The following is a 14,726-nucleotide window of genomic DNA, read 5'->3' as shown; positions in this document are numbered from 1 at the left end:
ATCCTTCACAAACTGATCTTTCCAAGCCTGTAGACTTTACCTTACACGTTAGCCGCGTGTGGGGAACCTAGTTACATAGTTAGTCAGGTTGAAAAAAGACACGAGTCCATCTAGTTCAACCATAAAATAAAACTGTGTCAAACGCTTTTGCAAAATCCAAGTATACTATGTCCACAGCTATCCCTCTGTCCAAGGTTTTACTTACTGCTTCATAAAAATAAATCAGGTTTGTCTGACAACTTCTATCTTTCATGAATCCATGCTGTCTGTTGTTTAAAATATTTTTTTTCTAGCAAGAATCCATCTATGTGGTGTTTCATTAAACTCCCCAGTATTTTCCAGATTAAAGAAATTAAACTAACAGATTTGTAGTTACTTGGCAAAGATTTGGATCCATTTTTAACTATAGACACCACTGTGGCTCTAATCCAGTCATAAACAAGTCCCTAAAAATTAGAAACAATGGAATTGAAATGACAGAGCTCAATTCTTTTAGGATCTGTGGGTGGATGCCATCTGGTCCTGGTGCTTTATCCACCTTTATTTTGTCTAAATATTTCTGGACCATATCACTTTTGAGCCATTGTGGATCATACGGGGCTGTGTCAATACCATCCTCATTATGGACATGAGCTCCCCCATTCTCCTTTGTATACACAGAGCTGAAGAAAGTATTTAATAAATTTGCCTTCTCTTTGTCCCCAGTCACCCATTCCAGATTATTTTGTAAAGGTTCTACATGCTCAGATCTGACCTTTTTACTATTGATATATTTGAAGAATTTTTGGGGGTTTGTTCTACTGTCATTTGCAATCTGTCGTTCATTTTGAATTTTTGCGTCCTTGATTTCCTTTTTGCATATTCTGTTATATGCTTTGTAACATTTAAACGATGATAGAGTTCCTTCATTTTCATATTTTTAAAAGCTCTTTTTTTCTTATTTATAGCTTTTTTAACTTTGGCCATGAGCCACATAGGTTTTATTTTTAGCCTTTTAAAAGTATTTCCCATGGGAATATACGTTGCAGTGAGTTTGCATACAGTCATTTTGAAGAATTCACATTTATGTTGTTTATCGAAGCAACATTTCCTCCCAGTCTAAGTCTCCAGTGTGACCTACACACTACCTCATCTCCCCTTCCAAAGACTCTGTCATCAGACCCCTCCTATTCTCTATCTGCACATCCTCCATTGGTCTGTTGATAGCCTCCTATTGGTTCCAAAAACATCACTATGTTGATGATGTCCAAATCTGTCTCTACTCCTCAACATACCCCTTCATTCTCCTTGCATATCACTAATTTTCTAAATCATTCATAATAGAATAGATATCACACAGCTTCCTAAAACTAAATCTATCCAAAACTAAACTCATAATATCCCCCCCCCCCCTCCCTACTTTTCCATCAAGAATACCATCAGTATTATTGCTTTTGCCACTTCTCAAACTAGAGGTGAAAGCATATTGTCAGGTCACCTTGAGGCGAGGTGACAGGTGCACACCGTAGGGATCAGGAGTGCACCGCAAGGTTGTGGACCCTACGGCTGACTGCTGCAGACGGGGGACAGATCCCACTGGGGTCAGAGCGTAAGATTCCCTGGGGGTGCGGAGTCTAAGAGCCAGCAGGTGTTCACCAGCGCCTCTGGTGGTGAGAATGGACTTGGCTGCAACTGGCTCCAGGTCGCGACCCCCAGGGTCCCCCAGCTCACACCCACAGTAGGCAACAGGAGGATAGGGATGGTGAGGGACAAAGCCAAGGTCGGGGCCACAAGCAGACAAGAATAGTCGGGTACACGCCAAACGGTCAGGATCACAGGCAAACGAGAATAGTCAAGACACGCCAAAGTCGGTAACGGAAACCAGTAGCAGATCACACGGCAGGAAACAGGAAGCTAACACACAAAGGAATACACAATGGTTGATCAGCACTGATGGCCTGCAGTGCACAGGTTAATATAGGGCTCCCTGATAGGACCTAGGGTGGAGCCATGCTTAGAGGAGAGGCTATAAAAACCACCAGGTGGAAGTGGCTGGCCTCTAGTCTGAACACATGAGGGGAGGTAAGCAAACACAGGAAGATCACTGCATAACCATGACACATATACTTGTGTCCCAGAGCATGGGGTGCAGGCTTGTCCTGATACCAAACAGAGGGCTAGTAAATGTAAAGGGGAAAGGATCGCTGCTACTCTCGCCCAGCCCAGGTGAATAAAAGATAAGGACCAGCCTTAGCCTACATGTCTCCACCAAACCACCCCAGTGGGTGAGGCGAAATGCATCAGTTTCTGTGCTTTGGTGGAGACGTGTAGGCTGAGGCTGATCTTTATCGTTTATTAACCTGGGCTGGTCAGGATTAGGGGTGATCCTTTCCTCTTTACAACTATCAGAATTATTACTGTCTCATGCCAAGGTGCTAGGTATAATCCTGGACTCTGACCTCTCCTTCTGGCACCACATCTAATCACTATTCAAGTCTTTCTGCCTTCACCTCCATAACCTTTCCAAAATTCTCCACTTCTTAACCAATGACACCACAAAAAGTTACTAATTAAATCCTCTATATTAGTAATAGACTTTCCTACACGGCATTACCAAGGAATTATTGGAGCTGCTGTAATAATCATGTTACCTTGTACTATTCAGCTATAAATAAGCTTGGAAGCTGCCTGCTTGTGGCAGGATTCTTGAGGAGCATGGGCAGGGCAGGACTTTTGGGCCCTACATTCTATACATTACCGTATTTATCGGCATATAACACACGCCAGCCTATAACACACACCCCAAGTTTAGGAGGGAATTTTAAGGAAAACTTACATTTAGATCCCTTTCACACCGAGGGCGTTTTTCAGGTGCTATAGCGTTAGAAATAGCACCTGCAATCCACCCTCAAACTGCTGCTCCTTTGTCTCCAGTGTGAAAGCTCCGAGGGCTTTCACACCGGAGCGGTGTGCGCTGGCAGGATATCAGGAAAAGTCCTGCCAGCAGCTTCTTTGGAGCGGTGAAGGAGCGGTGTGTTTACCACTCCTTCACCGCTGATCCCCATTGAAATCAATGGGGCAGCGCTGTATTACCGCCGGCAAACGTCGCTATTGTGGCGTATTGCGCCGACGATATAGGCTCTGCGGTGAGAAAGGGGTCTTAAATGCCCATCAATGCAGCCTTATCAGTGTACATCTGCAGCCTTGCCCATCCATCTGCAGCCTTGTCCAGTGTCATTGCAGCCTTGTCCTTTGCAGCCTTGCCCCAGTGTCATTTGTAGCCTTGTCAGTGTAGCCTTGTCATTTGCAGCCTTGCCCCAGTGTCATTTGCAGCCTTGTCATTGTAGTCTTGAAGTTTAAAAATGGCTCTGCCGAGATACAGAGTCCTCTGTATCTTGGCAGCTCTCGGGTCCTCTTGGCAGCTCTCAGGTCCTCTTGCAGTCCCGAGCGGAGCTGAGAGTAGCCGAGTGTACTCGGCTCAGCTCACAGTCACGCCCAGTCCCTGTGTTATGTCCATCATAGGGCAGGACTGGGTGTGACTGTGAGTGGAGCCGAGCCGAGTACACTCGGCTCTGTATCTTGGCGGGGCTCGCTGGGTCCCCTATTGGGCGGGGCACATGGGCTTGAGCCCAGTCAAACCCAATGGTAAGTCTGGCCTTGAGCATGGGTAAGATTCATACTTTTGCTTCTATCCAAAAGAGTGACCCTCTTGTCATAACAAGGAGCAATTAATAAATTACAGTTGGGTAGTTTTTTGGACACTGATATCATTGGGTACAAAGTATGGGTTAGACCAGTGATGGCAAACCTTAGCACCCCAGATGTTTTGGAACTACATTTCCCATGATGCTCATGCACTGTGCAATGTAGTTGAGCATCATGGGAAAAGTAGTTCCAAAACATCTGGGGTGCCAAGGTTTGCCTTCCCTGGGTTAGACAATATCAGAAAAGCTTCAGATGTAGCTTTTGGTAGCTTCTGTAGCCTTTGAGGGCCTACAGGTTATATTGGATTACAGAAAGACCGTCCAGTGTTTATGGTTGGGCTGGATCTAACAGATTGTATGATCCAACTGTAAACCATGGATAGCTATAGAGGAGCCATACAGTACAAGCTTGTAGACTGTATTAATATGTAGGTGGTTAGTATTTTTTGCTGTGTGTCCCTTTGGGATGATCAAATGATGCTTCCCATTCCATAGTTAAAGACATTTTTGATTTTAGATACTTTTACGCCTTCCGTGAAAAAAAAAAGCAAATGAACTTCCTTTGTCCCTGGAAGAACTGTAAAAGTGGTGACATGAAAAAAACACTTATCAAAATACGACATTTTGGCAACATTTGTCCCTTAAGCAGCAATGTGTTTTTGATCTCCCTTCTAGATTGTAAGCTCTAACGAGCAGGGCCCTCTGATCCCTCCTGTATTGATTTGTATTGTAAGTGTACTGCCTGCCCTCATATTGTAATGCTGCACAAACTGTTGGCGCTATATAAATCCTGAATAATAATAATAACTTTATATTATTGGCAGCTCTATGTGACATTGCGTCCTTACCTGCGTTATTGACAATGAGGATCCTTTGTGCCGCGTCCCGTCCATTCAGCTCCTTTGCAGCTTGTATTGTCTTCTTAACCCCGTCTGCTGTGCCCAAATCTGCTGCCACCCATTTCACCCCGATCTCCGGGTACTGAAGTGTCAGCTCTTCGGCCAAGATGCACAGCGACTGCTCTGTGCGGGCCACCAGCAGAAGAGAAGAGCCTGGTGCCACTCTGGGGCACAGTTCCCACGCCAGGCTCCTTCCAAACCCCCGGGAGGCCCCTGTGATAACACACAGCACAGTGCCCAGGCTGGAGCTGTTGTGCCCATTTGTGGCATCCAATGTAAAGTCTCCGAACTGAAACTTTTTCTCCCGACACTCCCTATCATGAGGTCCATTCATATTATACACGGGGGTATCTACATGGCCATTGCTTTCCATCTCCCTGCTATGCCTGCTCATTGTATACAATGTTCTGACTATATACTTGTCCTTCTTCCTCTGCTGCCCTGTCTGCTCATTGCATGTACTGGCAATTTATATACTCATCCTCCTTCCTGTCTCTATACAAATCTATTCATTGTATGAACCGTGACATATCTCCCCCTCCCTGTCCTACAAAGACGCACACTGATGCTATCTCTCTTTTTATATAATTAATTGCTGCGCAAAAGGTCACACATAAAACCGTATAATGCAAGCAAAAATACTATAGTACCATTGGTTTCATCAGAAAGGGTTTCAGCCTTTATTAAAGTGGAACATATGGTAACTTTTTAAGTCTAAACAAAAACTATATGGTCCTATGCCAAAATTACACTCACCGGTCACTTTATTAGGTACACCTGTTCAATTGCTTGGTAACACAAATTGCTAATCAGCCAATCATATGGCAGCAACTCAATGCATTTAGGCATCTAGACGTGGTGAAAGAGACTTGCTGAATTTCAAGCTGAGCATCAGAATAGGGAAGAAAGGGGATTTAAGTGACTTTGAACGTGGCATGGTGGTTGGTGCCAAACAGGCTGGTCTGAGTATTTCAAAAACTGCTGATCTACTGGGATTTTCACTCACAACCATCTCTCGGTTTTACAGAGAATGGTCCAAAAAAGAGAAAATATGCAGTGAGCAGCAGTTGTGTTGAAAAAATGCCTTGTTGATGTCAGAGGAGAATGGGCAGACTGGTTCCAGATGATAGAAAGTCAACAGTAACTCAACCAACCAAGGTATCCAGAATACCGTCTCTGAACACACAACATATCAAACCTTGAAGCAGATGGGCTACAGCAACAGACAACCACGCCGGGTGCCACTCCTGTTAGCTAAGAACAGGAAACTGAGGCTACAATTCGCACAGGATCAAAATTGGACAATAGAAGATTGGAAAAACATTTTGTTATACGTCGGTACTTTATTAGCTGCCATAACCCTGGTATTTCCTGAAACGGCGGGCGGTCCTCTTTCAAATAAAAGTCATCACCGTGGCCGATTCGCCCGTAAGATCACTTTTATCGGCGGTGGGAGAGGTGCCCCCCTCCCGCCGTGCTCCGGTCTTTTCCGATCCTTTCCCCTCAGTAGCATGGAGCCAAGTGAGGGAATGATGGCCCCCACTCAGCTCCATAACATTGGATGATGGAAGCCACGTCAAGCGTCACTTATGCTCAATGGTCTTTAAGGGGAATTATTATTTTTTTTTTAAAAGACATTTATTTATTTCTATTTTTATTGCTTTTAAGTGTAAATGTGAGATTTGGGGTCTTATTGACCCCAGATATAACATTAAAGAGGTCCTGTCATGCTTTTTTCTATGACAAGGAATGTTTACATTCCTTGTAATAGGAATAAAAGTGACCCAAATATATTTTTATTTTTTTAAAGGACAGTAAAAATAAAAAGTAAAGAAAATAAGAAATGTTTTATTTTTTTAAAACACCCCATCCTGCCGCGAACGCATGCGTAAATCGCGCCCGCATATGAAAACGGCGTTCAAACCACACATGTGATTTATCGGTAGAGCGAGAGCAATAATTCTAGCAAAAGACCTCCTCTGTAACTTAAAACTGCTAACCTGTAGAGATTTTTAAACGTTGCCTATGGAGATTTTTAAGAGTCAAAGTTTGTGATATGTTGGGTATCAATTTACTTTAATAACGTAACACTATCTTTCACAATTTATAAAAATGGGGCTAACTTTACTGTTGTCTTATTTTTTCAATCTAAAAAGTGTATTTTTTTCCCAAAAAATTGCGCTTGTAAAACCGCTGCGCAAATGCGGTGTGACATAAAGTATCGCAACATCTGCCAGTTTATTCTGTAGGGTGTATGAAAAATATATATATAATGTTTGGGGATTCTAAGTAATTTTCTAGCAAAAAAAATAAAAATGTATTTTAACCACTTTAAGACCGAGCCTCTTTTTTAGATGGGGTGTTTACAAGTTAAAGCGGGAGTCCACCGGGACTCCGCGTTTTTTTTTTTTTTTTAAAAGCCAGCAGCTACAAATACTGCAGCTGCTGACTTTTAAATAGTGACACTTACCTGTCCAGCGCGCCCGCGATGTCGGCACCCGAAGCCGATCGCTCGCTCGTCTGTCAGGTCCTGCCGCCGCCATCTTGGGTATGGGAATCAGGAAATGGAGCCTTTCGGCTTCATTTCCCGGTTCCCTACTGCGCATGCGCGAGCCGCGCGGCGCAATCCGGACGGTCCCCGCTGCCTCTGGGAGCTGTGTGTTTCCCAGCAGGCAGCGGGGCACTTGCTGAAGGGGGCGGGCGCTTGCGGAAAGGGGCGTAACGTACGCCCCTTTCCGCAGAGAGCTAGCCCGGAAGTGGGTGCAGTTACCTGGATTATCCAGGTAACTGCACCCCCCTCCCCCCTGAAAGGTGCCGATTGTGGCGCCGGAGGGGGGGGGATTCCGATGAGCGGAGGTCCATTTTAGGGTGGACCTCCGCTTTAAAACATTTTGTTTTGCTAGAAAATTACTTAGAACCCCAAAACATTATACATTTTTTTTCTAACATACTAGAGAATAAAATGTCGGTTGTTGTAATACTTTCTGTCACACCGTATTTGCGCAGTGGTTTTTACAAGCGCACTTTTTTTTTTTAGAAAAAATCGACTTTTTTGAATTAAAAAATAAGACAACAGTAAAGTTAGCCCAATATTTTTATATTTTGAAAGATAATGTTACGCAAGTAAATTGACACCCAACGTGTCATGCTTCTGCTCCTGGAATGGCGACAAACTTTTACCCTTAAAAATCTCCATAGGTAGCATTAAAAAAATTCTACCGGTTGTATGTTTTGGGTTACAGAGGAGATCTAGGGCTAGAATTATTTCTCCTGCTCTATCGATCACGACGATACCTCACATGTGGGGTTTGAACACCGTTTTCATATGTGGGCGCTACTCATGTATGCGTTCAAGCTCGGCGGGACGTGTTTAAAAAATTTTTTTTTTCTTATTTATTTTACCTTTTATTTTTAGACTGTTTAAAAAAAAAAAAGTGTCACTTTTATTCCTATTACAAGGAATGTAAACATCGCTTGTAATAGAAAAAAAGCATGACAGGACCTCTTAAATATGAGATCTGGGGTCAAAAAAACTTCAAATCTCATATTTGCACTAAAATCCCAAAAATAAAATAAAAATTGTCATTTAAAAAAAAAAAATTGGCACTTTAAGAGCTATGACATCGCTTCCGCCCCCTGCAGTGTCATGGAGATGGGTGGGGGCCATCGTCCCCTCACTCTTCTCCATGTCAGCCAAGGGGACAGACACAATTGCCTTCGCCGCTGCCGACGGCTCCGGTAAGCAGCGGAGGGCACCAGATCGGCGGGAGGGGGGCCCTCTCCCGCCACCGGTAAAAGTGATCTCAAGGCAAATCCACCACACAGACCACTTTTATTTGGTAGCCGGCCAAATACAGGGATACCAGGGGTTATGGCAGCTAGCTGCTGCCATAACAACGATATCCGTCCTCAAAGTAGGGACGTACATCAGCGTGCGGTGGTCAGCAAGTGGTTAACTTGTGAAAACAAGTTTGAAAAATAAACACCAAGGCCTACCTGAGTATTGTTGCTGACCATGTCCATGTCCACTACAGTGTCCCCATCTTCTGATGGCTCCTTCCAGCAGGATAATTCACCATGTCACAAAGCTCCAATCATGGTCCCTGTACTCCAATGGCCTCCACACTCCCCAGATCGTTGTAATGTGGTAGAATGGGAGATTGGCATCATGGATATGCAGTTGACAAATCAGCAGCAACTGCCTGATGCTATTATGTCACTATGGAGCAAAATCCCAGAAAGCCCGGAGCAAAGAAGAGACAACTAGGCGCAGGGCGGCATGACAGGGTTAACATTGGGGGACGTGCCAGGAAGCTAGAGAGGGCGTATAGTCACAGGACTGGAGGGGAGGAGCAGAGTTAATGTGCGGAAGGGGCGGCTCCTCCCCTCCTCAGTCTGCTGACCTGGAGCGAGCAGGGTGGCAACATGGCGGTGGCGGAGGAGCTTTTTGCAAAGCTCAAAGCGGAGGCGGCATCCCGGGGCCTGGGATGGCTGGAATCTCGGTTGGCAGCGGCGCTGGGTGAGTCCGCACCAGCGGCCGAGCGGTCCGGGCGGGTGTTGGCGCGAGCTTGGCGCTCGTGGCCTCCGGATCGCTTCTCCCCAGACCCCCTTCTCTCCCCCCTCCCTGGGCATAGCGGCGCACGTGGCCGGGCGCACAGACCCCTTTCAGGCCTGCCCACGAAGCGAGCGGCGGGGCTTTCGGCGGGGGGGGCTCCCACAAGCGGCCTTCTCGATCTGGCAGGGCGGTGGGGGGGGGCTGGCCATGCTGGGACACAGACTTTGAGGGCTGGGGGACCACGGACTGTGCGGGAGGCCCCTGCCCCAGGCATGGCGGGGGCGGGGCTTACTTCGGAGGCACCCGGGGGGATGGCTGCTGGGCTACAGGGACATGCGGCAGGTGGCCCCTCTGGGATGGATGGACGGCAGGTGCCCCATTGCAGTGGTCGCCGGGCTGAGGCTGATGGGGGGGTGGCGCTGGGCAGTGGCCTGGAGCGGCACTGTGCCAGGGGGCGGACGGGCCCTGGAAAATTGTTGCGGAAGTCAGCGAGCGGATCTGGTGCGCTACAGAGGAATCGGTCGGTCCGCGGATCCCCGGCATCCAGTGACGCATACGCTGGAGGGCAGTCGGCAAGTGAGGCGGAGCTGTTTGCAGGTCGCTCGGAAGGGGAGTTGTCGCAATCGGAGGACGAGGGGCAGCAGGCGCTGCCGACGGAGACGGACTCGGGGCCTTCGGCTGGTGGGACTCCTTCCAGGCAACGCAGTGAGTCCACACTTCATTTGTCTGCTTTGCAGGGTGATGGTGGGGTGGGGGTGGGGCGGGGGTGGGGCGCGCGCGCAAGGGGCGGACGAGTGAGGTTGCGCCGGCCGTGCCGGTGACAGATCGCGCGGTGCCGGAGGCGGGTTTGCAGGGCTTTCTAGCGGGCTTGAGGGAGCTGGTTCAACGTTTTGAGCCGGGGGTGGGGGGGGGACCCCGTGGCGGCGTGGCTGGGATCAGGCGCGGGGGTTGGGAGGGAGGGGGGAGGGGCGGGGTCGGTGAGTCAGGTGAGCGGGGCCGTGGAACCTGCGGCGCCTGCCGCGCTGGGGGCGGGGGTGGCTGAACAAGGGTCGGACTAGCCGTCCGCGGGGGGGGGGGGGGGGAGACCGCTGTGCCTACGAAGAAGCAGGATTTGGTTCGCTTAGCAGACGCGGCGAAGTGCGAAGTTTATGTCTGCTTCGAGGGGCCCTTGGGGGCCCATTTGAAGCCGGAAGTTAGGGAAAAGATATGGAAAGGCGAATACGTGGAGATTTTCGCCCTCCTACCGTTGGAGAAGTTTAATCTCGATAGGGTGAGGCCGGAGGACCACAAGAAGCAGGACGAGGAGAAGAGGCGTTACAGGCTCATTCCTCAGACATTTACGAATTGGTTGCAGGCCTTCGCCATTTTGGCTAGTGTGATAGGGGAACGGAACCCGGAGCACTGCTCAGCGCTGTTTTGCTACCTTGACGCCGTGGGAGAGGCCTACAGAGTCTACGGGGGAACGTCATGGTTGCACTATGACGAACAATTTCGTCAGCGGATGGCCATTCGCCCGTCCTTGAGGTGGGATCATAAGGACATCAGCTTGTGGATGCGCCTTATGACCTCGGCGAGGTCATCTAGCCAGTTTTTTCAAGGGGGGGGCCGGTGGGTCCACTAACCCCGGACAATCGGCCACAAGAAAGAAAGGGGTGTGCTGGCAGTTCAATGAGGGCTCCTGCAAGTTCGGAGGGTCATGCAAGTACAAGCATGAGTGCTCGGGATGTGGTGGGGGGGCACCCCTTGTCCCGCTGCTGTAAGCACGGAAAGGGCAAGCCCGGCTATGCTGCTGGAAAGGGGGATCACGCCGGTGAAAGTGGAAAAGATGCGGCCTTTCCTCGCTAGGTACCCGGATCGGGTAGCTGCACAGTTGCTGGCCCGGGGTTTCGAGGAGGGTTTTCGGATTCCGGCGCAGCTGGGGGCAGCGCCCCCCGTTGCACGCAATTTGCGGTCGGCAATTCAGCACGCCGGGGTGGTTTCGGACAAGTTGAAGAAGGAGGTGTCGTTGGGACGCATGGGGGGCCCCTTTTCTGTCGCGCCCATTCCGGATTTGGTGGTGTCGCCTTTGGGCGTGGTGCCCAAAAAGGAGCCCAACAAATTCAGGCTCATTCATCACTTGTCATATCCGAAAGGGGGATCAGTGAACGATGCCATTGATCCGGCAGTTTGCGCAGTGTCGTATACGTCGTTCGATGCTGCGGTTTTCTGGGTGAGGAAGTATGGAAAAGGGGCTCTGATGGCAAAAACTGATATTGAATCGGCTTTTCGCCTGCTTCCTGTGCATCCCGAGAGTTTTCAGCTGTTGGGTTGTCGGTGGCAGGATGAATTCTATGTCGATCGTTGTTTGCCTATGGGCTGTTCCATATCTTGTGCGCTGTTCGAACAGTTTAGTTCCTTCCTGGAGTGGGTGGTGCGGGACATCGCGGGACTGAATTCAGTGATTCATTACCTGGATGACTTCCTCTGCGTGGGCCCGCCTGCTTCGGAGGTCTGCGCGGTGCTGCTGGCTACGTTGGAACACGTTGCCGAGAATTTCGGAGTTCCCCTGGCGCCGGAGAAAACGGAGGGTCCTTGTACGGGGTTGAGCTTCTTGGGCATTGTTTTGGACTCGGAGAGGATGGAATGTAGGCTGCCGGAGGACAAGTTGAGGACGCTGCAGGCTGAGATTCGTGGGATGTTGGGGTTGCGCAAGGTTCAGCTTCGACCATTGCAATCGCTGTTGGGTAAGTTGAATTTTGCGTGTCGCATCCTGCGATGGGTAGGGTGTTTTGTCGACGGCTGTCGGCTAGCACCGCGGGGGCCTCCTCGCCCCAGCACTATGTGCGTCTGTTGAAGGCACATAGGGAGGATTTGGCGACATGGCACACGTTCCTGGCTAGCTTCAACGGCAGGGCATTGTGGATGTCGGGCCCGGTTAGTAATTTTGACCTGGAGCTGTACACGGATGCGGCAGGGGCGGCTGGCTTTGGTGCCTTTTTCCAAGGGCGCTGGAGTGCGGGGCCCTGGCCTGAGTCATGGAAGGCGGCGGGCTTGCTTAAAAACATGTTACTTCTGGAGCTGTTTCCGGTGGTGCTGGCAGTGGAGCTGTGGGGCGAAGCGTTTCGGAATTTGAAGGTTCGCTTTCATGGGGATAACTTAGGGGTGGTGCAGGTGATCAACAAGGTATCGGCGGCGTCTCCGCCGGTGGTCAAGTTTCTCAGGCACCTAGTGTTGCGATGTTTACAGTTAAATGTGTTTATCTATGCTGTACATCTTCCGGGGGTGGAGAACGTTATTGCTGATGCTTTGTCTCACTTCCAGTGGGACAGGTTTCGGGAGTTGGCACCAGGGGCAGAGGAACGCGGGGTTACTTGTCCGGACTGGCTGTGGAGGATTGCTTTGGAAGAGTAGCGGGCTGGATCCGTCGGTCGGTGAGCGAGTCTACGTGGTCAGCGTACAGCAAAGTGTGGGCAGAGTGGGATGACTTTGTCCGGCAGGTTTCGGTGGGGCGGGAGGAGCAGGACTGGCGTTTGCTGGTGATTTATTTTCTTTCCAGGAATTTTGAGTTGGGTGTGTCTGTGGCCGGGCTTAATCGGAAGTTGGCTGGGCTGGCGTTTTGGTTTAAGTTGAGGGGTTTACCAGACGGGACGAAGGATTTTTGGGTTAGACAAGCTATGAGGGGTTACAGGCGCTCTCATCCCAGTAGGGATACCAGGCGCCCGGTGTCGTTTGAGCTTTTGGGGAAATTGTTGGTGCAGTTGTCTGGGATCTGTTCTTTGCCCTACGAGGTGGCCTTGTTCAGGGCGGCATTTGCACTGGCATTCTTCGGGGCGTTGAGGGTTAGCGAATTTGTGAGCCCGTCGCGGACGCGACAGGGGGGTCTGGGGATGTCTGAGGTAGTATGTGAGGGGGACCGGCTGTCCATTGTGGTGAGCCGGTCTAAGACTGATCAGCGGGGCAGGGGACGATCAGTACAGGTGTTTGCGCTGCGCGGGTCTCCCTTGTGCCCTATTGCGTTAGTGCGCAACTTTCTGGGCGTACGCCCGACCGTGGGTGGCTCTTTTTTGGTGCATCAGGATGGCCGGTCTCTCTCGAAGTTCCAATTTTTGGCTGTTTTTAAGCGGGGCATAGTTGCGTTGGGTTTGGGGGATCAGAGATTTTCCTCACATTCCTTCCGCATTGGGGCGGCGACGGAGGCAGTCAGGTGGGGTTTGGACGAGGCGACTGTGAAGCGGATCGGGAGATGGGAATCCAAGCGTTTTTCTGTCGTATGTTCGCCCGCATTTATTGTTTGTGTATCGTCGTTAGGGGCTTGCGGGTACTTTGATGTACTGTTTGGTTATTGACTTTTGGGTTATGTTTTTCTTCTCTTCCTTTTCTCGCAGGCGGATGACAGGGATTGGTGTGGATAGTTGGCCACTCATATGTGTGTTGGGGGGCCAGAAGGGGTGATGCTCGTCCGGATGGCCGTCAGCTCGGTTTTTCCCGCCAGGATGCTGTTATCCGGTGGTTGGGTGTGCCGGGCATGCTGTGGGGGCGGGGCGGTGGCTGATGTACATAGGTTCGCACACTTAGACGGCCCATGTGCTGGTTTTGCACGTGGGGGGCAACGATTTGGGGGTGAAGACCATGTTGGATTTGGTGAAGGAAATAAAATTTGATTTTTGGCAGCTCCGCTGTGTTTTTCCACACATGATCATCGTGTGGTCAGACATGGTGGGTAGGACGTCCTGGAGGTTTGCGCGGTCGGTGGAAAAAATTAACAGGGCCAGGAGGAAGATTAATAAGGAGGTCAGCGGCTTTGTGGTCAGGAATGGGTGGTTGGCGGTGAGGCACTTAGAATTGGAGGTGGATACGTGGCGCTATCTCAAACGAGATGGGGTGCACCTCAATGATGTGGGGACGGATTTATGGTCCCTTGGTATCCAGGATGGAGTTCAGAGAGCGTTGAGGGTGTGGCAGGGCGCGCAAGGGTAAGGCTTTGCCCTTGCGTGCTGTGGCATGGTGTTGGTCTGTGCGGATGAAAGATTTACCCCAGTGATGGAACAGTGCGGGACCTATCGGTGGCATAGTACCCGTCAGTGGTGATACAGCTAATAGTGGTTTTTAGCTGAAGTTGGGATCAGGTGCACTGCGGTCAGGGTTTGGCCTCTGTGCTAGTTTGTCAGCTTGAGGTCTATTAGAGTTGGGTACCGCAGTGCCGGATGGTTTTATGATGGTGGTTGGTGGGTTTATCTTAGCACAGACCAACGGGAGGAGTTTAATGGAGGAAGTGCCTTAATACCTGAGTTTAGATTGGTTAATTTATGTTATTTATGTTATTTATGTTATGTATGTTAATTATTTTGAATACTTTTATAATAAAGATAATTGGCTGCTACGGCCATGTTTTACTCCAGATTTTGGTGTGGTCTCAGTTTCTGGGGTATATATAAAAGTATAAGGGGGCGTAGCAGTGGTAAAATAATTTGGTAAAGGGGAGTAAGTCACAGTATGTTGTACCCTAGTCAAGAAAGCCCGGAGCAAAGAAGAGACAACTAGGCGCAGGGCGGCATGACAGGGTTAACATTGGGGGATGTGCCAGGAAGCTAGAGAGGGCGTATAGTCACA

At 49.5% G+C, this 14,726-nt stretch overlaps 1 protein-coding gene across 2 annotated transcripts in view; it reads right to left on the bottom strand.

Annotated features, from left to right (window-relative positions):
* Positions 1–14,726, bottom strand: part of LOC143975600 (sepiapterin reductase-like) — an 81,136-nt gene that overhangs the window by 11,639 nt on the left and 54,771 nt on the right. The window contains exon 1 of one of the 2 annotated variants that reach the window (XM_077478076.1): positions 4,532–5,039. The exons of the other annotated variant lie outside the window; for it this stretch is intronic. Within the exon in view, the coding sequence (XP_077334202.1) occupies positions 4,532–4,976 (445 nt within the window). The 5' untranslated portion in view covers positions 4,977–5,039. Of the gene's footprint in view, positions 1–4,531; positions 5,040–14,726 lie in introns of those variants that run through there. 2 annotated transcript variants of the gene reach the window in all.

Source organism: Lithobates pipiens, unplaced genomic scaffold (genome assembly GCF_037356315.1).
Source record: "Lithobates pipiens isolate NorthernLeopardFrog02 unplaced genomic scaffold, aLitPip1_a1.2 Scaffold_13, whole genome shotgun sequence".
In the NCBI taxonomy this organism is placed as follows: domain Eukaryota; kingdom Metazoa; phylum Chordata; class Amphibia; order Anura; family Ranidae; genus Lithobates; species Lithobates pipiens.
Note: the sequence above shows the minus strand (reverse complement) of the source record. Positions and strands in the feature narration are given on the sequence as shown.